The sequence below is a fragment of the Ornithorhynchus anatinus genome, chromosome 1, assembly GCF_004115215.2.
Source record: "Ornithorhynchus anatinus isolate Pmale09 chromosome 1, mOrnAna1.pri.v4, whole genome shotgun sequence".
NCBI lineage: Eukaryota > Metazoa > Chordata > Mammalia > Monotremata > Ornithorhynchidae > Ornithorhynchus > Ornithorhynchus anatinus.
Window position 1 is genome coordinate 180474355 of NC_041728.1, and position 26438 is coordinate 180500792.

A 26438-nucleotide genomic window follows, 5' to 3' on the forward strand; every position below is an offset into this window, starting at 1 on the left:
GAAAGAATGGAGCTGAGACCAGGGCCGGGGAGATGACACAGTCACCTTTGTCCCCGTTTGGCACCTGGGTTTAGAAGGTCCGGTGACCTAGACGGCAGGAAGCGTCTGGGGTGGGGGAGAGAGGGGGTGATGTGGGGGTGCGGGGAGGAAGCCAAGGGCTTCCGGCAAGGACAAGCCACTTCTCCTTCGGTCTGGGATTTTGAAATCGTGAAGATGAGGAGATCCAGGCCCGGGGCCCGGGGAAAGGAAAGGGTGGGGTTCCCGATGAGCCCCAAGACATCCTCTTGCCTCCCGGGCCCTCCCCTTTTCAGATCACTCTCAATCAGGACATCTCACACCCAGAACTCGGGACAGGGATTCACCGGCTGCTAGCATGGAGGGTGAGTGGGTCCAACCCTAACCTGGCTGGGGGGGCGGGAGGACGGGTCTGAAATTCAGGGACCATGGAGCATCCCATCAGATCCCAGCAGAGCCGGGGTGGGATTCTCCAGGCGGTGGGACCGGGAAGGAGAAGGGGCCGGGGACCGTCCTCCTTTGGACCTCAACTCTTCCTTTCATTCATTCATTCAATTGTACTGATTGAGCCTTTACCATGTGCAGAGCACTGGACTAAGCACTTGGGAAAGGTCTGTAGAACAACAAAGAGATACATTCCCTGCCCTCAGCGAGCTGTTTATTATTCTACTGGACGCTCCCAAGCGCTCAGTACAGTGCTCTGCACACAGTAAGCCCTCAATAAATACGATGGACTGATTCTTATCTGCTCTCGGGGAGCGGTTGAACTTGGGGGATACGGCCTTCCGGCGGGGAGCGGAGGTCCCCAAGAAGATGGTCCATGAGAAGGAAGCAATCACTCAGTCCATTGTATTATTGAGCACCTACTATGTGCAGAGCACTGTACTAAGCGCTTGGGAGAGTTCAATAGAAGAATAGAACAGATACATTCCCTGCCCGCAGCAAGCGTACAGTCTAGAGGGGGAGATGGCCCCCCAGTTCCCACGTGGTGAAGCCGGCCTGGCCATGGGGGGCTGTTGAGACCCCCCCAGAGCTGGGGATCGGGGGGGTTGGTCGGGTGGACTGAGGAGACCACCCATGGCGGGGGCCCAGGACGAGATGGACCCCAGGCCCCTGAGGCAGGCCAGTGGAGAGGATAAGAGGGGTTCTCCTGGGTGTTCTGACAGGGGCGGGGGTCTCACCAAAGCCAAACGGAGTCAGCCTCGCCTCCCCGGCACCCCCGGAAACTCCAGGACCCCCAATCCAGTCTCAGAAGCCAACCTACGTGGAGGAGAAAGTCCAGATCCCTGACGCGGATGGGGTGAGTCCTGGGAGAGACCTAACGTCTGGATGGGACCCAGGCGATCTGGTGCGGGACCCGGCGGGATCTGTAGAATGGAAGCTCGCTGTGGGCAGGGATCGTGTCTACCAACTCTGTTGGGTTGGACTCTCCCATGCACTCAGTACAGTGCTCCGCATACAGTGAGCGTTCAGTAAATATGATTGACTGTAAGCCCGTCAATGGGCAGGGACTGTCTCTATCTGTTGCCAATTTGTCCATTCCAAGCGCTGGATGGGAGACGATCCGCTGAGTCACCCATGATGTGCCGAGTCACCCTAAATCTGCTGAATCACAGCAAATCTGCTGAATCATGGTGGAGTCCCCGAAGGGGAAACTGGGGTTGGGATTCGAACCAATGACCTCTGTCTCCCAAGCCCGTGCTCTTTCCACTGAGCCACGCTGCTTCTCTAAGGGAAGTGACTTGTCCACGATCACACAACAGACGAGTGGCAGAGTCTGGATTAGAATCCAGGTCCTCTGGACTCCCAGGCCCGCGCTCTATCCCCTAAGCCATGCTGCTTCTCATTGTTAAACATTTACTAGGTGTCAAGCACTCTTCTAAGCACTAAGCTTACTGTGTGCAGAGCACTCACGGTACTAACCGCTTGGGAAAGTACTTGCCACAGAGTAAACCCTTAACAAATACTCATTATTATTACAGAAGCATCGTGGCTTAGTGGAAAGAGCCCAGGCTTGGAAGTCAGAGGTTGCGAGCTCTAATCACAGCTCCGCCACTTGTCAGCTGTGTGACTCTGGTTAAGTCGCTTCACTTCTCTGTGCCTCAGTTACCTTGTGGCTCAGTGGAAAGAGCCCGGGCTTGGGAGTCAGAGGTCATTGGTTCGAATCCCGACTCCGCCACTTGTCAGCTGTGTGACTGTGGGCAAGTCACTTACCTCTCTGTGCTTCGGTTACCTCATCTGTAAAATGGGGATTAAGACTGTGAGCTTCACGTGGGACAACCTGATAGCCCTGTATCTACCCCAGCGCTTAGAACAGTGCTCTGCACATAGTAAGCGCTTAACAAATACCAACATTATTATTATTACAATACAATAATAATAATAATTGTGGTATTCGTTAAGCATTTTGGATACAAGCAAAGCGTGCTGGACACAGCCCCTGTTCCTTATTCATTCATTCATTCAATCGTATTTATTGAGCGCTTACTGTGTGCAGAGCACTGTACTAAGCGCTTGGAATGTACAGTTGGGCAGCAGAGAGAGACAATCCCTGCCCAACCACGGGCTCGCAGTCTAAAAGGGGGAGACAGGCAGCAAAACTAAACATGGGGCTTATGGGGCTCACAGTCTCAATCCCAATTTTACAGATGAGGTAACAGGCTCAAAGAAATGAAGTGACTTACCCAAGGTCACACCACAGATGTTTTTCTCCAAAAACGTTCGGGATAGCTTTGGGAGGGGGAAGGAAGAAAGGGAGCAAGTTAGAGCGACGCAGCAGGGAATGGGAGACGAGGAAAGGAGAACTTAGTCAGGGAAGGCCTCTGGGAGGAGATGGGCCTTCAGTAAGGCTTTGAAGGGGGGACCAGTCGTTGTCTTCTCCTCAAGAACCTCCAGTGGTTGCCCACCCGCTCTGCATCAAACAAAAACTTTTCACCATTGGTTTTAAAGCCCTCCATCCCCTGGCCCCTTCCGACCTCACCTCTCTGCCCTCCTACTCCAACCCAGCCCGCACACTTTGCTCCTCTAGTGCCAACCTTCTCCCTGGGCCTCGATCTCACCCGTCCTCTCGCCCACATCCTGCCTCTGGCCTGGAACGCCCTCCCTCCTTATGTCCGACAGACAATGACTCGTCCCCCCTTCAAAGGCTTATTGAAGGCCAATCTCCTCCCAGAGGCCTTCCCCGACTAAACTCTCCTTTCCTCATCTCCCATTCCCTGCCGCGTTGCCCTGACTCGCTCCCTTTCTTCCTCCCCCCTCCCAGCCCCACACCACCTACATCCTTATCTGTCACTTATTTATTTCTATTAATGTCTGTTTCCCCCTCTAGACTGTAAGCTCGTTTTGGGCAGGGAGTATGTCTGTTACATTGTTCTATTGGACTCTCCCAAGCGCTTAGTACAGTGCTCTGCGCCCAGTAAGCTTGTCCCTCTAGATTGTAAACTCGTCCCTCTTGACTGTAAGCTCGGGGTGGGCAGGGAATATGTCTGCTTATTGTTATAGTGCTTAGAAGAGTGCTTGGCACATAGTAAATGCTTAATAAATACTATCATTATCAATATTATTATTATTTGTTAATCGCTTACTATGTACCAGGCACTGTACTAAGCACAGTAGTGGATATAAGCAAATTGGGTTGAACACATCCCTGTGCCACGTGGGGCTCACAGTCTCAATCCCCATTTTACAGATGAGGGAACTGAGGCCCAGAGAAGTGAAGTGACTTACCCAAGGTAACACAGCAGACAAGTGGCAAAGAGGAGATTAGAACCCATGATCTTCTGACTCCCAGGCCTGGGCTCTACCCGCTACGCCATGCTGCTTCTTTACATGCTGCTTGTATCCACCCCAGGGCTTAATTCAGTGCGGGGCACATAGTTAAGTGCTTAACAAATACCATAATTATTAATTATTATTACTCTCCCCAATACTTAGTACAGTGCTCTGCACATAGTAAGCGCTCGATAAATACGACTGACTGACTGAATGACTGACTGACTCAATCGCAGCTGGGGCCCCCGGCCTCCAAGATCCCTGCAGTGACCCACGACACACAGAACGCTGCTGGCGGAAATCTAGATACCAGGCCGATTTCATCCACTTCAAGTTCATCCTTGCCTGCTTTAACTCTGCCCTCTCCTCTGCCCGGCAATACTATTTCTCCACCCTTACTGACACCCGTGCCCTTCACTCTCGCTAGTTGTTCCAGACATTGAACTCCCTCCTCAGCCCCACCTCCTCCCCGATTCCTTTCCCCCGGTAACCCGACCACTTATTTCAGCAACAAAATTGACCCTATCAGGCATGACCTCCCGAAAATCTCCCCTGCCCCTCATCAGTCCTCCCCTCTCCTGTCCCTTCTTCAACTTTCCCATCTTTCCCATCAGATTTCCAGAGGAAATCTGCCTTCTCTCAAAATCCACCCCCTCCACCCGTGCATCCAACCCCATTCCTTTGCACCTCATCAAAACACTTACCCTCTCCCTTCTTCCCTCCCTAACTACCATCTTCAAGTGTTCACTCTCCAATGGCTTCTTCCCTACTGCTTTTAAACATTCCCATGTCTCTCTTATCCTAAATAAACCCTACCTTGACCCCACGGCTCCCTCCAGTTATCTCCCCATCTCCCTCCTACCATCTCCTCTCCAAACTCCTTGAGAGAGTCATCTACACCTGCTGTCTCAAATTCCTCTCCACCGATTCTCCCCTGGACCCCCTCCAATCTGGCTTCTGACCCCTTCACTCCACAGAAACCGCCCTCTCAAAGGTCACCGAAGACCTCTTTCTTGCCAAATGCCACGGCCTCTACTCCATCCTGATCCTCCTCGGCCTCTCAGCTGCCTTGGACACCATGGACCATCCCCTTCTCCTCAAATGTTATCCAACCTTGGTTTCACATACTCGGTCGTCTCCTGGTTCTCCTTCCATCTCTCTGGCCTCTCATTCTTAGTCTATTTTGGGAGCTCCTCCTCCGCCACCCACCCCCTAACTGTGAGGGTCCCTCAAGCTTCAGTTTTGGGTACCCTTCTATTCTCCATCTACACCCACTTCCTTGGAGAACTCATTCACTCCCATGGCTTCAGATCTCACCTCTGATGACACCCAAATCTCCCCCTCCAGCTCTGATCTCCCCTTTTGCAGTTTTGCATTTCCACCTGCCTTCAAGACATTTTTACTTGGGTGTTCTCCCTCCACCTCAAACTTAATATGGCTAAAACTGAACTTCTTCTGTTCCCACCCAAACCCTGTCCTCCCTCTCACTTTCCCATCACTGTCGATGACACCACCACCCTTCCTGTCTCACAGTCTGCAACCTTAATATCATCCTCGACTCCTCTCTCTCATTCCACCCACATATTCAAGCCATCACTAAGTCCTGTCAGTTTTACCTTCACAGCATCACCAAAATCCGCCTCTTCTTTCCGTCCAAAGTGCTACCACATTAATGCAAGCACTTCTCCTGTCCCGCCTTGATGACTGTATCAGCCGCCTTGCCGACCTCCCTGCCTCCTATCTCTCCCCACTCCAGTCCATACTCCATTCTGCTGCCCAAATCATTTTCCTTCAAAAACGTTCAACCCATGTTTCCCCACCTTCTCAAGAAACTCCAGTGGTTGCCCATTCACTTCTGCATCAAACAACAACTCCTCACCCACCCCCTCCTACTTCACCTCACTACTCTCCTCCTCCACCCCAGCTCGCACAATTCACACCTCTAATGCCAACCTTCTCACTGTGCCTCCATCTCGTCTATCTCGTCTCCAAACCTCTCGCCCACATCCTTCCTCTGGGCTGAAATGCCTTCCCTTCTCATTTCAGACAGATAATTGCTCTCCCCCACTTCAAAACCTTACTAAAGGCCCATCTCCTTCAAGAAGACTTCCCAGACTTAGCCCTCTTCTTCTCTTCTCCCACTCCCTTCTGCACCACTCTGACCTGCTCCTTCATTCATCCTTCCTCCCAACCCCACAGCACATTCATTCATTCATTCAATAGTATTTATTGAGCTCTTACTATGTGCAGAGCACTGTACTAAGCGCTTGGAATGAACAGGTTGGCAACAGATAGAGACGGTCCCTGCCGTTTGATGGGCTTACAGTCTAATCGGGGGAGACGGGTAGACGAGAACGATGGCGATAAATAGAGTCGAGGGGAAGGACATCTCGTAAAAACAATGGCAACTGAATAGAATCGAGGCGATGTACATTTCATTAACAAAATAAATAGGGTAATGGAAATATGTACAGTTGAGCAGACGAGTACAGTGCCGAGGGGATGGGAAGGGAGAGGGGGAGGAGCAGAGGGAAAAGGGGGGAAAAGAGGGTTTAGCTGCAGAGAGGTGAAGGGGGGGTAGAGGGAGCAGAGGGAGAAGGGGAGCTCAGTCTGGGAAGGCCTCTCGGAGGAGGTGAGCTTTAAATAGGGTTTTGAAGAGGGGAAGAGAATTAGATTGTCGGAGGTGAGGAGGGAGGGCGTTCCGGGACCACGGGAGGACGTGGCCCGGGGGTCGACGGCGGGATGGGCGAGACCGAGGGACGGTGAGGAGATGGGCGGCAGAGGAGTGGAGCGTGCGGGGTGAGCAGGGGAAAGAGAGAAGGGAGGAGAGGTAGGAAGGGGCAAGGTGATGTAGAGCCTCGAAGCCTAGAGTGAGGAGTTTTTGTTTGGAGCGGAGGTCGATAGGCAACCACTGGAGGTGTTTAAGAAGTGGAGTGACAGGCCCAGATCGTTTCTGCGGGAAGATGAGCCGGGCAGCGGAGTGAAAAATAGACTGGAGCGGGGCGAGAGAGGAGGAAGGGAGATCAGAGAGAGAGAGAGCACATATGTATAGATCTGTATATATTTGGGCTCACACTCTTAATCTCCATTTTACAGATGAGGTAACTGAGGCACAGAGAAATGAAGTGAGTTGCCCAAGGTCACAAAGCAGACATGCAGCAGAGCCAAGATTAGAATCCATGACCTTCTGACTCCCAGGCCGGGGCTCTAGACACTACAGATGCCCTGCACTGACCAGCCCTGTCCTGACCGTCTCCTATCCCAAGATTGGTCTTTGGGGAGTCAGAGAGGAAGAGCAGGGAACTTCATTCATTCATTCAATCATATTTATTGAGCACTTACTGTGTGCAGAGCACTGTGCTGAGCACTTGGGAGAGTACAATACAACAATAGACTGTAAGCTCGTTGTGGGCAGGGAATCTTCCCGCTAGACCGTGAGCTCACTGTGGGCAGGAACGTGTCTGTTTTTTGTTATGTTGTCCTCTCCCAAGTGCTTAGTTTAGTGCTCTGCACACAGTAAGCGCTCAATAAATACGATTGAATGAATGAATGCTCTGCACACAGTAAGCTCTCAATAAATCTGACTGAATGAATGACAAACAGACACATTCCCTGCCCACAGCGTGGCTCAGTGGAAAGAGCACAGGCTTTGGAGTCAGAGGTCACGGGTTCAAATGCCGGCACTGCCACTTGTCAGCTGTGTGACTGTGGGCAAGTCACTTAACTTCTCTGTGCCTCAGTTACCTCATCTGTAAAATGGGGATTAAGACTGTGAGCCCCACGTGGGACAACCTGATTCTTCTGTGTCTACCCCAGCGCTCAGAACAGTGCTCTGCACATAGTAAGCGCTTAACAAATACAAACATTATTATTATTATTACAGTCTAGAGGAGCAGATGGACATCTCCCTCCACCCTCATGCTCTCGTGGATGCTCTTGCCCTCCAGGTCCGGTTCAGCTTCCGGAAGCTGTGGGCATTCACAGGCCCGGGCTTCCTCATGAGCATTGCCTTCCTGGACCCCGGAAACATCGAGTCGGACCTGCAGACCGGAGCTGTGGCCGGATTCCAAGTGAGCAGGGGCCCAGGTCCCGGGGGGATGAGGTCACTACAGCGGTCTAGAGCTCCCCAACCTCCTCCTCCCAGCCCTGCTCAGACATCCCCCCCAGCCCAGGAAAAGGCCGACACTTCCCCTCGTCTCAGGGAGGCAATGACCCCCTGAACGTGGACCTCTGTGGCCGGGGTCCGGGTTTGAGTTCGCCACCCTCCCTCCAGTCGGTCCCCTCCTTCGGGGCGGCCGGGAAGCAGAAAATGCCAGTGGCGGAGGTGGAAAGTGGAGCAGAGAGTCAAGCACAGGCTATGCCCGGGGAAAGATAGAGACCGGGGTTAGTGGAGCGGTTGAGGGGAATCAGAGCCAGGAGGTGTTAACCAGGGAAGACTTCCTAGAGGAAGTGGATTTTAATAATAATAATAATAATGATGTTGGTATTTGTTAAGCGCTTAACAAATTCAAGTTTGTTAACAAGTTAACAAGTTCAGAGCACTGTTCTAAGTGCTGGGGGAGATACAGGGTAATCAGAATGCCCCACGTGAGGCTCACAGTCTTCATCCCCATTTTACAGATGAGGGAACTGAGGCCCAGAGAAGTGAAGTGACTTGCCCAAGGTCACACAGCTGACAAGTGGCAGAGCTGGGATTCGAACCCATGACCTCTGACTCCCAAGCCCGGGCTCTTTCCACTGAGCCGTGCTGCTTCTTTTAGGAGAATTTGGGCAGAGGGTGGGGATATCTGGGGTGGCAAGGGAGTGGGAGGCGAAGGAACCCAGGCTACCCAGGATGGTGGCGAGTTGTTACCTGTGCCAGGCGGAGGGATGGGCTCTGGACCCCCGCCTCGACCCCCTTCCTCTCTCCCCACAGCTGCTGTGGGTGCTGCTCTGGGCCACCATCCTGGGCCTGTGGTACCAGAGGCTGGCGGCCCGCCTGGGAGTGGTGACCGGCAAGGACCTGGGCGAGGTTTGCCACTTGTACTATGCCAAGGTGAGCCAGCTCCGGGGGGCCCAGGAACTAGAGGGGGGCACTGCCCCTCTCGGGGGGCTGCCGGGAGGTGGGGGGGCCACCAGGAAGCGGGGGTGGTTGGGACCGGGGCCGGCCAATCCGCCACCAGGCTCTGCCTTCCACCTTAAGTGGGTTTGGGCCCACCTCATTTAGGAATTTTCTCGGGCATTTATTAACCGCTTACTATAAGCCATGCACTGTGCTAAGTCCTGGAGTGAAGAATTGGATTGGACACAGTTCCTGTCCCTTAAGAGACTCCCAGTTTAAGTGGGACAGAAGAGGTATGATATCCCTATTTTTCAGATGAAGAAACTGAGGCTCGGAGGGAAGTTAGGTGGTCTGACCAAGGTCGTACAGCTGACCAGTGGCGGGGCCAGGGTTAGGATTGAATTTCTTCAGGCCCGTGCTCTTTCCACTGGGACACACCGCCTCGCGAGGTCCGAGGGCGCGTCTGTGTGGCCATCAGAGGGGCCCATGGTGCCAGGCCAGCCTAGGACCCCCAGAAGCATCATCGGACTCAGTTTCTCTCTCTCTCTCTCTCTCTCTTTTAGTGGTATTTGTTAAGTGCTTACTATGTGCCAGACACTGTTCTAAGTGCTGGGGTAGATACAAGGTAATCCAGTTGGATTCAGTCCCTTTCCCACATGGGGCTCACAGTCTTAATTCCTATTTTACAGATGAGGTAACTGAGGCACAGATAAATTAAGAGACTTGCCCCAGATCAAACAGGGGACAAGTGGCAGAGCCAGGATCAGATTCCAGATCCTTCCAACTCCCAGACCCGTACTTCAACTATTACTAATTGTGGTATTTGTTAAGCGCTTACTATGTGCCAGGCACTGTTCTGGGGATAGACACAGGGTAATCAGGTTGTCCCACAAGGGGCTCACGCTTTTAATCCCCATTTTACAGATGAGGTAACCGAGGCACAGAGAAGTTAAGTGAACTTGCCCAGGGTTACACAGCAGACAAGTGGCAGATGGGGAATAGAACCCACGACCTCTGACTCGCAAGGCTGCACTTTTTCCACTAAGCCACGCTGCTTCTCTCCAGAGCAGGTGGAGGGTCTCTGAGATAAACTGAACTCTGGGGGGCCAGGGAATCTCCAGACCAAACCATCGGAATAACAATAATAATGATGATGATATTTGTTAAGTGCTTACTATATAATAATAATTAATAATTATGGTGCTTGTTAAGCGCTTACTATGTGTCAAGCACTGTTCTAAGCACAGGGGTAGATATAATCAGTTTGGACACGGTCCCTGCCCCACACTGGGCTCACACTTTTAATCCCCATTTTACAGATGAGGGAACTGAGGCCCAGAGAAATGAAGTGACTTGCCCAAGGTCACACAACAGACAAGTGGCAGAGCCAGGATTAGAACCCGTGACCTTCTGTCTCCTAGGGCCGGGCTCTAGCCACTACGCCACGCACGAACGGAAGGGTTGCGGGGTGGCGGTCCAGCCGCAGGGGATGACCGTAGTGTTTTGTGGGGAGCGGTCCTGCCTCAGTGGATGATCAGCAGAGTTGGGGGGAAGTGGTCCTGCAGCATTCATTCATTCAATAGTATTTATTGAGCGCTTACTATGTGCAGAGCACTGGACTAAGCGCTCGGAATGGGCAATTCAGCAACAGATAGAGACAATCCCTGCCCAATGACTGGCTCAAAGTGTAATCGGGCAGCAGGGAATGACCGGTAGCTGTCTGGCACTCAGTTTCCCCGGATCCTGCTGTGGCTGATGATGGAGGTGGCCATCGTGGGTTCGGACATGCAGGAGGTCATCGGCACGGCCATCGCCTTCAGTCTGCTCTCCTCCGGACGGTAATCCCCTATCCCTTCCGCCCCCCAACACCCCTCCTTCACCCACCTCCCCAATCCGGCCTTCCAGGGGGCCCTGGGTCACCGCCTCCCCACCCACCTCAAGTCAGTCTGTCAGTCGGTCGTATTTATTGAGCGCCTACTGAGTGCAGAGCACCGTAATAATAAATATGGCATTTGTTAAGCGCTTACTATGTGTCAAGCGTCGTTCTACGCGCTGGGGTAGACCCGAGCTAGTCAGGTTAGACCCGGTCCCTTGTCCCACCTGCGGCTCCCAGTCTTCATCCCCATTTTTCAGCTGAGGGAACTGAGGCCCAGAGAAGCGAAATGAGTTGGCCAAGGTCGCCCGGCAGACAAGTGGCGGAACCGGCATGAGAACCCAGGTCCTTCTGAATCCCAGGCCCGGGCTCTACACACTAGGCTGCTTCACTGTACTAAGTGTTGGGAGAGTCCAGTAGAAAAATATAACCGACACATTCCCTGCCCTCGAGGAGCTTACAGTCTACGGGGGAGACGGACATTAATAGAAATAAATCCCTGCCAAAGGTGAGGCGGGGGGTGGGCGCGTTTGAGTCCCCCAGGACTGACCCCGGCCCCCACCGCCTTGCAGAATCCCGCTGTGGGGAGGGGTCCTGATCACCATCACAGACACGCTGGTCTTCCTCTTCTTGGATAAATACGGTAAGTCCTCCGGGCTGGGCACAGATGATGGTCTGTCCAGCCAAGTGTATTTATTGAGCGCTTACTGTGTGCAGAGCACTGGATTAAGCGCTTGGGAGAGTCCAAAAGAACAATATAACAGACACATTCCCTGCCCACAACGAGTTTACAGTGTAGAGGGGGAGAGAGACACGAGTAGAAATAAATAAATGAGGGAGAGGGACATAACTGGTAAGTGGGGCTGGGAACGAGAGGGAACGAGTCCGGGCGACGCAGGAGGGAGCGGGAGAAGGGGAAAGGAGGGATTAGCCAGGGAAGGCTTCTTGGAGGAGGTGGGCCTTCAATAAGGCTTCGAATGGGGGGAGAGGAATTGTCCGGAGATGGAGACAAGCCCTGAAAAGGGGAGAGGGAGGGGGTGTGCACTCACAATTCCTTCCTGTCTCCCCCTCCTCCCCGACCACAGAAGAAATGCAGCCCCTCCCTTGGTGGGGGGGGGGGGGTCTCAGCCAGGAATTAACCAAGGGCCCGGCCAGCCCTGGGGGAAGGCAGGGGGCTGTCCAGGCTGACGCCAGGCGGGACAGGTTGTTTTTCTGTCATTGTGCCTCTGCGTCCTCCCCGCGCACCCCAATCTTTCATTCATTCATTCATTGGTATTTATTGAGCGCTTACTGTGCACAGAGCACTGTACTAAACACTTGGAAAGTACAATTCAACAATAGAGACAATCCCCGCCCAAATCTCCCAGGCCTTCGCAAGCTGGAGGCTTTTTTCGGGTTCCTCATCACCGTCATGGCTGTGACCTTCGGTTACGAGGTGAGAAGCGGCGGGCTCCACACGGCCTCTCTCCTCCTCAGCTCCTGCTCTACCTAATCCCTCCCCTAGTCCCTGCGGACCACCCCCCAGCCCCCACAGCCGAGACCCCCACCCCCGGCAACCCCGAGACACATCCCCTGGTCCCACAGGTGGGACCCTACCCGCAGCCCCTACCCCAACCAGCTGCTCAGGGACGGGGGGAGGCCTGCGGGGCGGGCAAGGGGGGCCGGGGTGGACCCTCGCTGTCGCCCTGGCAGTACGTGGTGGTGCGCCCGTCCCAGGCCCCCTTGTTGCGGGGGCTGTTCCTGCCGTCCTGCCCGGGCTGCGGCCAAGCCCAGCTGCTCCAGGCCGTGGGCATGGTGGGTGCCATCGTCATGCCGCACAACATCTACCTGCACTCGGCCCTGGTCAAGGTCAGGCCTGGTGCCGGGAGGACGGGGCGGGGGGACTACTGGGGAATGGCCGGGGGAGCGGGGAGGGGGCGGACAAGGTGGACCGGGGGGGTTGGGGGTGAACCAGGGGAGAATGGACCCGGGGGGTTGCGTGGGGTGGCTCGGGGAAGCAGCGTGGCCCAGTGGCAAGAGCCCGGGCTTGGGAGTCAGAGGTCACGGGTTCTAATCCCGCTTCCGCCACTAGTCTGCTGGGTGACCTTGGGCCAGTCACTTCACTTCTCTGGACCTCAATTTCCTCATCTGGCAAATAATAATGTTGGTATTGGTTAAGCGCTTACTACGTGCAGAGCACTGTTCTAAGCGCTGGGGGAGATACAGGGGAATGAGGTTGTCCCAAGTGGGGCTCATAGTCTTCACCCCCATTTTACAGAAATGGAAAAGAGCGTGAGCCCCACATGGGACAAGCTGATTACCTTGTATCTACTCCAGAGCTTAGAACGGTGCTTGGCATATAGTGAGCACTTAAAAAATACCATCACTATTATTATTACCCAGGAAGAATGGGCTGGGGGTGGGGCAGGGGAGAATGCGGGGGGCTGGGGGGAAGGGGTCAGGCTCTCTGGTCAAGCTGGGCGGGGGCAACTGAAGGACAAGCCCCCTAGCCCTACTTTCTCTCTCCCTCTCTAGCTCTGCTTTTTCTCTAGTTCCACAGAGGAGCAGCATGGCTTAGTAGCTAGAACCCGGGCCTGTCAATCAGAAGGTCCTGGGTTCGAATAATAATAATGTTGGCATTTATTAAGCGCTTACTATGTGCAGAACACTGTTCTAAGCGCTGGAGTAGATACAGGATAATCAGGTGGTCCCACGTGAGGCTCACAGTTAATCCCCATTTTACAGATGAGGTAACTGAGGCCCAGAGAAGTGACTTGCCCACGGTCACCCAGCTGACAGGAGTCAGAGCCGGGATCCCAGCTCTGCCACATGTCTGCTGTGTAATCTTGGGCAGGTCACTTCACTTCTCTGAGCCTCAGTTCCCTCATCTGGAAAACGGGGATGGAGACTGTGAGCCCCACGAGGGAAGCAGCGTGGTTCAGTGGAAAGAGCCCGGGCTTGGGAGTCAGAGGTCATGGGTTCTAATTCCGGCTCCGCCGCTTGCCAGCTGGGTGACTGTGGGCAAGTTGCTTCACCGCTCTGTGCCTCAGTTCCCTCATGTGTAAAATGGGGATGAAGACTGGGAGCCCCACGTGGGACAGCCTGATCACCTTGTATCCCCCAGCGCTTAAAACAGTGCTTTGCACATAGTAAGCGCTTAACAAATACCAGCATTTATTTATTTATTTGTATCCTCCCCAGCGCTTAGAACAGTGCTTGGCACATAGTAAGCACTTAACAAATACCATCGTTACAGGGATTTTGCCTACCCCAGATCTTAGGACAGTGCCTGGCACATAGTAAGCGCTTAACAAATACCATTATTCACACCATAATTATTAATTATTATTATTATTATTAACCTCATCCCCCTTCCCTACCTCTGTTTTCTCTCTACTTTGCTCTGCCTTCTCTCTGTCCCCACCCCATCTCTCCTGGCTTTACCCCTCTCTCACCTCTCTCCTCCCTCCTCGGGCTAATAATAATGTTGGTATTTGTTAAGCGCTTACTATGTGCAGAGCACTGTTCTAAGCGCTGGGGTAGAGGCAGGGGAATCAGGTTGTCCCACGTGGGGCTCACAGTCTTCATCCCCATTTTACAGATGAGGTAACGGAGGCCCAGAGAAGTTAAGTGACTTGCCCACAGTCACACAGCTGACAGGTGGCAGAGCCGGGGGCCGGGGGCCGGGACTCCGGGGGCCTGGGGTCTGGGGGCCAGTAGGCCCGTCCCCTGAGGGGTCCCCGTCCTTGCAGTCCCGGGGGGTCCGGCGCAGCCGGCCGGCCGAGGTCCGAGAGGCCAACATGTACTTCCTGACCGAAGCCTCTCTAGCCCTCTTCGTGTCCTTCCTCATCAACCTCTTCATCGTGGCCGTGTTCGCCCAGGCCTTCTACGGGCACACCAACCTCAGCGTGGTGAGTCCTCTACGCTGTCAGCTCGTTGTGGGTAGGGAATGAGTCGGTTCTATTGTTACAACGTCCTCTCCCGAGCGCTTACTACAGTGTTTTGCACACGGTGAGCGCTTGATAAATACGATTGAGTGTATTGACGTCTGAAGGCTGGGAATGTGTCTGTTGTATTGTCCTCTCCCAAAGGTTTAGCACAGTAAGTGCTCAATAAATACGACTGAATGTATTAATGTCTGTCAACCCCCCTCTAGACTGTAAGTTCGTTGTGGGCAAGGAAAGGATCTGTTTATTGTTAATAATGTTGGTATTTGTTAAGCGCTTACTATGTGCGGAGCACTGTTCTAAGCACTGGGGGAGATACAGGGTCATCAGGTTGTCCCACATGAGGCTCACAGTTAATCCCCATTTTACAGATGAGGTAACTGAGGCCCAGAGAAGTGAAGTGACTTGCCCACAGTCACACAGCTGGGAAGTGGCAGAGCCAGGATTCGAATCCATGACCTCTAACTTCCAAGCCCGGGCTCTTTCCACGGAGCCATGCTGCTTTTCTGCTGCTTCTCTGTTTATTGTTGAATCGTATTCTCCGAAGTGCTTAGTACAGTGCTCTATACGCAGCAAGCGCTCAATAAATACGAATTAATGAATGAGTGAACCTGGGGTCGGGGGCCCCAACGAGCCCCACCATTCTCCCATCGAGCCAGCCCGGATTCCCACCCCCTTCCCCCCACTTTCTCGGTGTCCATCCCTCTCCCCCACCTAGAACCACGGAGAAGCAGCATGGTGTAGTGGATACACCCCGGGCCCAGAAGACAGAAGGTCATGGGTTCAAATCCCGACCCCACCTCTTGCCTGCTATGTGACCTTGGGCAAGTCACTTCTTTTCTCTAGGCCTCAGGTCCCTCATCTGTAAAATGGGGATGAGGACTGTGAGCCCCACGTGGCACAGGGACTGTGTCCAACCCAATTTGCTTGCACCCACCCCAGTGCGTAGTACAGTGCCCGGAACAAAGGAAGCGCTTAACAAATACCACAATTATTATTTTGATTAACCTATCTCTCTGTGTCTCTCCCACCTGTCTCTCCATGTCTCTGTCTCCCACTCTGTGTGTGTGGCGGGGGGCCTGACGCCTGCAGCATGAAGTCTGCGTCAACAGCAGCAGCCCCTACTCTGACATCTTCCCCAGGAACAACCTGACTGTGCAAGTGGACATTTATAAGGGGGTGCGTGGTCGGGGAGGGGAGCATTGGGGGGCAGGAGGGGACAGGGAGCAGGGGGAGCGAAAGCTCAGGGGGTGGGGAAGCAGGGAGCGGTGGCTGCGGAACTCACCGTGGGCAGGGAATGTGTCTGTTTATTGTTGGACTGTCCTCTCCCAATCGTTTAGTCCAGTGCTCTGCATAGAGTGAGCGCTCAATACGTACCATGGATGGACTGATTTAAATCACTGCCTGCCAGTTGGAAGCTCGTTGTGGTAATTTGTTTATTGTTCTATTGGACTCCGAGAAGCAGCGCGGCTCAGTGGAAAGAGCACGGGCTTTGGAGTCAGAGGTCATGGGTTCGAATCCCGGCTCGGCCACTTGTCAACTGCGTGACTTTGGGCAAGTCACTTAACTTCTCGGTGCCTCAGTGACCTCATCTGTAAAATGGGGATTAAGACTGTGAGCCCCACGTGGGACAATCTGATTCCCCTGTGTCTACCCCAGCGCTTAGAACAGTGCTCGGCACACAGTAAGCGCTTAACAAATACCAACATTTATTTATTTTTTTAATTTTTCCCAAGAGCTTAGCCCAGTGCTCTGCACACAGTAAGCGCTCAATACATATCATGGATGGACTGATTTAAATTAATGCATGCCTTCTAGACCGGAAGTTCACTGTGGGCAGGGAATGTCTGTGACGCTGTTCTATTGGACTCTCCCAAGCGCTCAGCCCTGTGCTCTGCACACAGTAAGCGCTCAATAAATAGGACCGAATGGACGCAGAGTGGTGGGGGCGGTGGGGGGTCACAGCGTGGGGTGTCCTTCCTCCTTCCTTCCCCCTGAATGTGGTTCCCCCAACCCCGGGCCGGTCCTTCCCCGCAGGGCGTGGTGCTGGGCTGCTTCTTCGGGCCGGCGGCCCTCTACATCTGGGCCGTGGGCATCCTGGCGGCGGGGCACAGCTCCACCATGACGGGCACCTACGCCGGACAGTTTGTCATGGAGGTAGGTAGCCGCGGGGACGGGAGCCCGGACGGGGAAGGGAAGGTGGGGGGCGGCGGGCGGCCTCCGGAGGACTGGTTAGGACTGGACAGACAGGATCGGGGCGAGGGCCTTGAGAGGCCTTGAGAGGACCGGGCATGACCGGACAAAGAGGCCACCGGAAGACTGATGAGATCTGGACATGACTGGACAGAGAGGCCTCAAGAGGACCAGATAGGACCGGATAGAGAGGCCACTGGAGGACTGGACATGACCAGACAGAGAGGCCCTGAGAGGACCGGAGAGGACCGGGGAGGACCAGACATGACCAGAAGAGAGGCCCCAAGGGGATCGGACATGACCAGACAGAACTAAATACGACGAGACAGAGAAGTCCCGACAGGACCGGGAAGGACCGGACAGAGAAGTCCTGACAGGACCAGAGAGGACCAGGAAGGACCGGACACGACTGAAGAGAGGGGCCAACGAGAGGACTGAACTGGACCGGACACGACCAGACAGAGGAGAGGCCCCAAGGAGACCGGACACAACCGGACAGAGAGGTCCTGAGAGGACCGGAGAGGACCGGGGAGGATCAGACATGACCGGACAGAGAGGCCCCAAGAAGACTGGACGTGACCGGCCAGAGAGGCCGTAAGAGGACCAGACAGGACTGGACAGAGAGACCCTGACCGGACTGGAGAGTTCCAGGGAGGACCAGACACGACCGGACAGAGAGGCCTGAGAGGATCAGAAAGGACTGGACATAGAGGCCCCAAAAGTACTGGAGAGGACTGGATACAACCAGACAGAGAGGTCCTGAGGGGACCAGACAAGACTGGGCAGAGAGGCCCCGAGAGGACCGGAGAGGACTGTGGAGGACTGGACATGAGCAGACAGAGAGACCCAGGCAGGGCTGGACAGAGTGGTCCCGACAAGATCAGAGAAGACCAGGGAGGACCGGCCAGGACCGGGACCAGGGGACCAAAAGGGCTCGGCTGGGTGGGTCACTGGGGGTGGGGGTCCCTGCGGATGTTTACTCGGCCCCATCTTCGGGGAGCGAGACCTCTGGGGGCCGGGGAGACCCCCACCGGTGGGTGGCACTGATGCCCTCGTGGGGTGGACAAGGGGGTCCCCGACGGGGGGAGAGGGGTCCCCGAGGGGAGGGGCGGGATCCCCACCCCCTCCTCTCCCCCTGTCGCCCCCCAGGGCTTCGTGCGGCTTGGCTGGTCCCGCTTCTCCCGCGTCCTGGGCACGCGCTCCTGCGCCCTCTTGCCCACCATCCTCGTCGCCCTCTTCAGAGACGTGGGGGACCTCACCGGCTTGAACGATCTGCTGAACGTGCTGCAGAGCCTGCTGGTGGGGGATTTGGGGGACCTGGGGGGAGGAGTCCAGGGGAGGAGGGGCTGGGCCTACCCCAACCTCACTCCCCTTGTCCCATCTTGGGGGTTGGGGGGTGGGAGGGTCCGCAGAGAGGGGGGTTCATGCACATCTGGGGGGGGTCGGAGGGGGTCCTTCCACTAACCTCCCCCCACCATCCGTCCACCCACTTGTCACCAGCTCCCCTTCGCCCTGCTGCCCATCTTCACCTTCACCAGTCTGCCCACGCTCATGCACGAGTTCGCCAACGGCCTGTGAGTCTCCTCCCCTGCCCCCCCCGACCACTGTTCCTTCCCCCCGCCCCCACTTCCCTCAGAGAAAGCATCGATTCTATCCTACTTATTGAGCGCTTACTGTGCGCAGAGCACTGTACTCAGCGCTTGGGAGAGGACACTAGAATAAGCAGACCTGTTCCTTGCCCACGGCGAGCTCAAAGTCTAAAGGGCAGCGTGGCCTAATGGATAGAGCCCGAGCCTGGAAGTCCGAAGGGTCTGGGTTCTAATCCAGTCTCCACCACCACTTGTCTGCTGGACTGTGGACAAGGCACGTCATTTCTCGGGGCCTCAGTTTCTTCATCTGTAAAATGGGGACTACGACCGCGAGCCCCATATGAGGCAGGGGCTGTGTTCAAACATGATGAGCCTGTATCTATCTTAGTACAGCGCTTAGTACAGTGCCCGGCACATAGTCAGCGCTTAACAAATTCCGTCATTAGTACAATACAACAATAAACAGATGCATTCCCTGCCCTCAACCTAAATCTTCTCCTTGACCCTTTTCCCTTTTCACTTAACTTCTCTGTGGCTCAGTTACCCCATCTGTAAAATGGAGATTATTAATAATAATAATGTTGGTATTTGTTAAGCGCTTACCATGCGCCGAGCATCGTTCTAAGCGCTGGGGTAGATACAGGGTAATCAGGTTGTCCCACGTGAGGCTCACAGTCTTCATCCCCATTTTACAGATGAGGTCACTGAGGCCCAGAGAAGTTAACTGACTTGCCCACAGTCACACAGTTCACAAGTGGCAGAGCCTAGATTCGAATCCATGACCTCTAACTCCAAAGCCCGGGCTCTTTCCACTGAGCCGCGCTGATTGAGACTGTGAGCCCCATGTGGGACAACCCGATCACCTTGCATCCTCCCCAGGGCTTAGAACAGTGCTTTGCACATAGTAAGTGCTTCACAACTGCCATCATTATTATTATAATGGTATCTGTTGAGTACGTGCTATGTGCCAGGCACCGTATTAAGTGCTGGGATAGAGAAGACCAGGTAATCGGGTTGGATACAGTCCCTGTCCCTCATGGGGCTTCCAGTCTTCATCCCCATTTGACAGATGAGGTCACTGAGGCCCGGGGAAATGAAGTGACTTGCCCAAGATCACCCAGCAGACAAGTGTCAGAGCCGGGATTTGAACCCAGGAACTTCTGGCTTGCAGACCCGTTCTCCATCCAGTGGCCAGTCACCCCTCCCCCGCCGTTTCCCCAGTCCTGACCCCCCAGCTCTAAATTCTGAGCTCCTTGCGAGAAGGCAGAGTGTCTGTTTATTGTTATATTGTACTCTCCTAAGTGCTTAGTACAGTGCTCTGCACACAGTAACCGATCTCCCAACCTCCCGTCTCTCCCCACTCCAGTCTATACTTCACTCTGCTGTCCGGGTCATCTTTCTACAGAAATGTTTGGGGCATTGTCACCCCGCTCCTGAAAAATCTCCAGTGGTTGCCTATCTTACTGAGAGCTCACCTCCTCCAAGAGGCCTTCCCAGACTGAGCTTCTCCTTTTCCCTCTGCTCCCTCTGCTCCCTCTCTGCTCCCCCTTCACCTCCCCTCAGCTAAGCCCTCTTTTCCCCCCTTTCCCTCTGCTCCTCCCCTTCTCCCTTCCCCTCCCCTCAGCACTGGGCTCATTTGGATAGATTTTTATTCCCTTATGTATTGTGTGAATGAGGTGTCCATCCCCTTCATTCTATTTATCGTGATTAAGTTGTCTCGTTTTTGTCCATTTGTCTCCCCCAATTAATAATAATAATGTTGGTATTTGTTAAGCGCTTACTATGTGCAGAGCACTGTTCTAAGCGCTGGGGGAGATACAGGGCAATCAGGTTGTCCCATGTGAGGCTCACAGTTAATCCCCATTTTACAGATGAGGTCACTGAGGCCCAGAGAAGTTAAGTGACTCGCCCACAGTCACACAGCTGACAAGTGGCAGAGCCGGGAGTCGAACCCATGACCTCTGACTCCGAAGCCCAGGCTCTGTCCACAGTTAGACTGTGAGCCCGTCAATTGGCAGGGATGGTCTCTCTCTGTTGCCAAATTGTCCATTCCAAGTGCTTAGTCCAGTGCTCTGCACATAGTAAGTGCTCACAAAATACTATTGAATGAATGAATGAATGAACCTCTGGATCCAACAAAAACTCCTCACTATTGGCTTTCTAAAGCCCCCCATCCCCTTGCCCCTTCTTACCTCCCCTCCCTTCTCTCCTTCTCCATCGCAGCCCGCACACTCCGCTCCTCTGCCGCCGCTCACCTCCTCCCAGGGCCTCCTTCTCGCCTGTCCGGCCTCTGACCCCCGGCCCACGTCCTCCCGCTGGCCCGGAACGCCCTCCCTCCTCACCTCCGCCAAACTAGCTCTCTTCCCCTCTTTCAAACCCTACTGAGAGCTCGCCTCCTCCAGGAGGCCTTCCCACACTGAGCCCTCCCTTTCCCTCCGTTCCTCCTCCCCTCCCCATCACCCCGACTCCCTCCTCTGCTCTCCCCCTTCCCGCCCCACAGCACTCGTGTATAGATGTATGTATTTATTTTATTGCGTGGCTCGGTGGAAAGAGCACGGGCTTTGGAGTCAGAGGTCATGGGTTCGAATCCCGGCTCGGCCACTTGTCAGCTGTGTGACTTTGGGCAAGTCACTTAACCTCTCAGTGCCTCAGTTACCTCATCTGTAAAATGGGGATTAAAACTGTGAGCCCCACGTGGGACAACCTGATTCCCCTGTGTCTACCCCAGCGCTTAGAACAGTGCTCGGCACATAGTAAGCGTTTAACAAATACCAACATTATTATTATTATTATTCTATTTATCTATTTTGATGCTATTGATGCCTGTCTACTTGTTCTTTTTTGTTGACTGTCTCCCCCCTTCTAGACTGTGAGCCCGCCTTTGGGCAGGGATGGTCCCTATCTGTTGCCCGAATCGTACTTTCCAAGCGCTCAGTCCAGTGCTCTGCCCACAGTAAGCGCTCAATAAATACGACTGAATGACTGAATGCCCGAAATCCATCCGACCGACCGACCGACTCCCTCTTCTTCTCAGGCTGAGCAAGCTGATCACCCTGCTGACTGTTGGGCTGGTCTGTGCCATCAACTGCTACTTCGTGGTCGACTACCTGTCCGCACTGCCTCACCCCGCGTACTACGCGCTTGTGGGGGCTCTGGCCGCTGTCTACCTGGGACTCCTCGCCTACCTGGTACCCTCCCCCACCCCCCGCCGCGGGATGCCACTCGTTCGGATTTCTTGAGCCCTTCCTAGGTGCAGAGCACTGGGCTGAGCGCTTGGGAAAGTACGACACGACGATGAGCCGTGACAATCCCCGTCCCCAACGAGCTCACAGTCTAGAGAGGAGGGGAGACCGATGGCGATACGAATAAATGAAATGACAGATACGTGGGGGCAGGGAGAGAGGCCGGGAAGGCTTCCTGGAGGAGGAAGTGGGGGGTTGGGAAAGCCAGTCAGTCGAGCGTATTTATGAGCGAAGCAGCGTGGCTCAGTGGAAAGAGCCCGGGCTGGGGAGTCAGAGATCGTGGGTTCTAATCCCGGCTCCGCCACTGGTCAGTTGTGTGACCTTGGGCAAGTCACTTCACTTCTCTGTGCCCTAGTTCCCTCCTCTGTCAAATGGGGGTGAAGACTGTGAGCCCTACATGGGACAACCTGATGACCTTGTATCCTCCCCAGTGCTTAGAACAGTGCTTGGCACATAGTAAGTGCTTAACAAATAACAACATTATTATTATTCTCTGGGCCCCAGTTAAATCATCTGTAAAATGGGGATGAAGACTGTGAGTCCCATGCGGGATAACCTTATTACCTTGTATCTACCCTAGCGCTTAGAACAGTACTTGGCACATAGTAAGCGCTTAACAAATGTCATTATTATTATTATTTTTAGGGGGAGGACTGATATAAATAGAAATTAACAAATGAGGAATGTGGACCTTAGTGGTGTGGGACTGGGAGGGGGGATGAAGAAAGGGAGCAAGTTGGGGTGATGCAGAAGGGAGGGGGAGAAGGGGAAAAGGGGGCTTAGTCAGGGAAGGCTTCTTGGAGGAGGTGGGCCTTCGGTAAGGCTTTGAAGCGGAGGACAGTCACTGTCTGGTGGATCTGAGGAGGAAAGGTGTTGCAGAGTAGAGGCAGGATGTGGGCGAGGGGTCGGTGGCGAGACAGGTGAGCCGGAGGGACGCCGAGAAGGTTGGCATTAGAGGAGCGGAGTCTGCCGGGATAGGGAAGCAGCGGGGTTCGGTGGAAAGAGCCCGGGCTTGGGAGTCAGAGGTCATCGGTTCGAATCCCAGCTCTGCCCCTTGTCAGCTGTGTGACTGTGGGCAAGTCACTCCACTTCTCTGTTCCCCAGTTCCCTCATCTGTAAAATGGGGATGAAGACTGTGAGCCTCACACGGCACAACCTGATTACCTGTATCTACCCCAGGGCTCGGAACCGTGCTCTGGACATAGTAAGCGCTGAACAAATACCAACATCATATTAGACTGTAAGCCCGTCAATGGGCAGGGATGGTCTCTATCCGTTGCCGAATTGTATATGTCAAGCGCTTAGTACAGTGCTCTGCACATAGTAAGCGCTCAATAAATAGTGTTGAATGAATGAAAGGAGGGTGGGTGAAGGGAAAGGGGGTGTCTCCGAGGGGCAGGGGGCGGCTCGTCTGGCTGGAGATGTGATGGGGGCGATAGGTAAGGCGGGGGCGGGGGGTAGAGGCAGAACCGGTGGGGGGGTCCCCAGGCAGAGATGGGGAGCGGGGCGGGCCCTCAAAGCCGGACAGGAAGTGGGCAACAGACAGGGTCTCAGTCTTAAATCCTCTCCCTTCTATTATTATTATTATGTTGGTATTTGTTAAGCGCTTACTATGTGCAGAGCACTTTTCTAAGCGCTGGGGTAGACACAGGGGAATCAGGTTGTCCCACGTGGGGCTCACAGTCTTAATCCCCATTTTACAGATGAGGGAACTGAGGCACAGAGAAGTTAAGTGACTTGCCCCCAGTCACACAGCTGACGAGTGGCAGAGCTGGGATTCGAACTCATGAGCCCTGACTCCTAAGCCCGTGCTCTTTCCAATGAGCCACGCTGCTTCCCTTCTCCCTCCTTATCTTATATGGTATTTGTTAAGCCCTTCCAATGTGCCAGGCACTGTAATAAACGCTGGGGGAATTCCAAGCTAAGCCGGTGGGACACCATCCAAGTCCCACATGGGGCTCAAAGTCTTCGCCCCCATTTTACAGATGAGGGAACCGAGGGCCAGAGAAGCGAAGTGACTCGCCCAAGGTCACGCCGCAGACAAATGGAGGAGCCAGGATTAGGCAGCGCGGCTCAGTGGAAAGAGCCTGGGCTTCGGAGTCAGAGGTCATGGGTTCGACTCCCGACTCTGCCGCTTGTCAGCTGTGTGACTGTGGGCGAGTCACTTCACTTCTCTGTGCCTCAGTTACCTCATCTGTAAAATGGGGATTAACTGTGAGCCTCACGTGGGACGACCTGATTACCCTGTATCTACCCCAGCGCTCAGAACAGTGCTCGGCACATAGTAAGCGCTTAACAAATACCAACATTATTATCTATATGAACTCCCAGGTCCAGGCTCTCTCCACTAGGCCATGCCTTGTCCCACGTGAGGCTCCCAGTCTTCATCCCCATTTTACAGATGAGGGAATTGAGGGACAGAAAAGTGAAGTGACTCACCCAAGGTCACATAGCAGACAAATGGCATATATTAATGTATTTATTTTAAAGCCCATCTCCTCCTGGAGACTCTCAGCTCCTTTGAGGATAGGGAAGGTGTCTACCAATTCCATTATACCATCCTCTCCCAAGCGCTTAGTACAGTGTTCTGGCACATTAAGCGCTCAGTTGTGGGAAGCAGCACGGCTTAGTGGAGAGAGCCGGGGCCTGGGAGTCAGAAGGTCCCGGTTTCTAATCCCAACTCCGTCACGTCTCTGCCGTGTGAACTTGGACAAATCACTTCAGTTCTCTGGGCCTCATTTCCTTCATGTGTAAAATGGGGATAATAATAATAATAATGATAATGTTGGCATTTGTTAATGATAATAACAATAATGTTGGTATTTGTTAAGCGCTTACTATGTGCAGAGCACTGTTCTAAGCGCTGGGGTAGATACAGAGTCATCAGGCTGTCCCTCATGAGGTTCACAGTCTTAATTCCCATTTTACAGATGAGGTAACTGAGGCGCAGAGAAGTGAAGTGACTTGCCCACAGTCACACAGCTGACAAGTGACAGAGCCAGGATTTGAACCCATGACCTCTGACTCCCAAGCCTGGGCTCTTCCCACTGAGCCACCCTGCTTCTCTAAAAATGTTGGTATTTATTAAGCGCTTACTATGTGCCAAGCACTCTTCTAAGTGCTGGGGTTGGGGTACAAGGTAATCAGGTTGTCCCAGGTGGGGCTCACGGTCCTCATCCCCATTTAGCAGATGAGGTAACTGAGGCCCAGAGAATTGAAATGACTTGCCCAAAGTCCCACAGCTGACAAGTGGCAGAGGCGGAATTAGAACCCACCACCTCTGACTCCCAAGCCCGGGCTCGTTCCACTGAGCCACGCTGAGCCCCACGTGGGACAGGGGCTGTGTCCATCCTGCTTAACTCGGGTCTACCCCAGCACTTAGAATAGTGCTTGGCACATAGCAAGGGCCGTAATTATTACTAAGTAGGATGGATAATAATAATGTTGGTATCTGTTAAGCGCTTACTATGTGCAGAGCACCGTTCTAAGCGCTGGGGTAGATACAGGGGAATCAGGTTGTCCCACATGGGGCTCACAGTCTTCATCCCCATTTTACAGATGAGGGAACTGAGGCCCAGAGAAGTTAGGTGACTTGCCCACAGTCACACAGCTGACAGGTGACAGAGGCGGGATTGGAACCCATGACCTCTGACTCCAAAGCCCGTGCTCTTTCCACTGAGCCGTGCTGCTTCTCATGGATTCTCCCCTTCCTTCCTTTCAGATCTGGACCTGCTGCATCGCCCACGGAGCCACCGCCCTGGTCCACACTTCCCACCGCCATTTCCTGTACGGAATCCCGCGTGCAGAGGAGGAAGAGGAGGAGGAGAAGGAAGAGAGGAGACCCCCACCACCCGGACCTGCCCCCTCCTCTGCCTCCCGCCCACAGACTCCCTAAAACTTCAGCTCCCCCCCCCCCCCGGCGGGGAGAGGGAAACTGAGGCCCGTGGAGGAGGGAAGGGCCCCTCGAGAAGCGGGACGGCTTAGCGGTTAGAGCATGGGTCTGAGAGTCATAAGGTCCTGGGTTCTAATCCTTGTTTCGCCACATGTCCGCTGTGTGACCTCGGGCAAGTCCCTTCACTTCTCTGGGCCTCAGTTCCTTCATCTGGAAAATGGGGATGCGGAGTATGAGGCCTATATTAATGTTGGTATTTGTTACGCGCTTACTATGTGCCCAGCACTGTTCGAAGCGCTGGGGGAGATACAGAGTAATCAGGTTGTCCCTTGTGAGGCTCACAGTCTTCATCCCCATTTTACAGATGAGGTCACCGAGGCCCAGAGAAGTGAAGTGACTCGCCCACAGTCACCCAGCTGACAAGTGGCGGAGCCGGGATTAGAACCCATGACCTCTGACTCCTCAGCCCGGGCTCTTTCCACTGAGCCACGCTGCCTATGTGGGACAGGGACTGCGTCCAACGTGACTAACCTGGGTCTTCCCCAGCGCTTGGCACAGTGACTGGCACATAGTAAGCGCTTAACAATTGCCCTAATTACTAGAATCCACATGACAATAGTGGAGAGAGCCTAGGCCTGACAGTCAGAAGGCCTGGGTTCGAATCCCGACCCCGCCGCTTGTCTGCTGTGTGACCTCGGGCAAGTCACTTCACTTCTCTGGACCTCGGATACCCCATCTGAAAAACGGGGACGAAGACCGTGACACAGGGACTGCGTCCAACGTAATTAACGTGGATCTATCCCAGCGCTCAGAACAGCGCTGGGCACGTAGTAAGCACTTAACCTGGGAGTCAGAGGTCATGGGTTTGAATCCCGGCTCTGCCACTTGTCGGCTGT

At 54.1% G+C, this 26438-nt stretch overlaps 1 protein-coding gene across 1 annotated transcript; it reads left to right on the forward strand.

Moving 5' to 3' along the window:
- SLC11A1 (solute carrier family 11 member 1) lies at positions 1–25545 on the forward strand. Its single transcript, XM_039914790.1, has 16 exons — positions 1–77; positions 312–380; positions 1182–1315; positions 7734–7856; positions 8702–8821; positions 10559–10665; positions 11273–11343; positions 12068–12135; positions 12393–12548; positions 14432–14590; positions 15719–15805; positions 16664–16783; positions 17969–18118; positions 18320–18393; positions 21443–21596; positions 25372–25545. The coding sequence occupies exons 2-16, from the start codon at positions 374–376 to the stop codon at positions 25543–25545; spliced, it is 1704 nt and encodes a 567-aa protein (XP_039770724.1). The 5' UTR covers positions 1–77; positions 312–373.
- The last annotated feature ends 893 nt before the right edge of the window (positions 25546–26438 follow it).

Coding starts and splice junctions, on each gene's coding strand:
- SLC11A1 (XM_039914790.1), top strand. Junction 10,666..11,272: donor AGTCTGCTCTCCTCCGGACG/GTAATCCCCTAT, acceptor ACCGCCTTGCAG/AATCCCGCTGTGGGGAGGGG. Junction 14,591..15,718: donor GGCACACCAACCTCAGCGTG/GTGAGTCCTCTA, acceptor TGACGCCTGCAG/CATGAAGTCTGCGTCAACAG.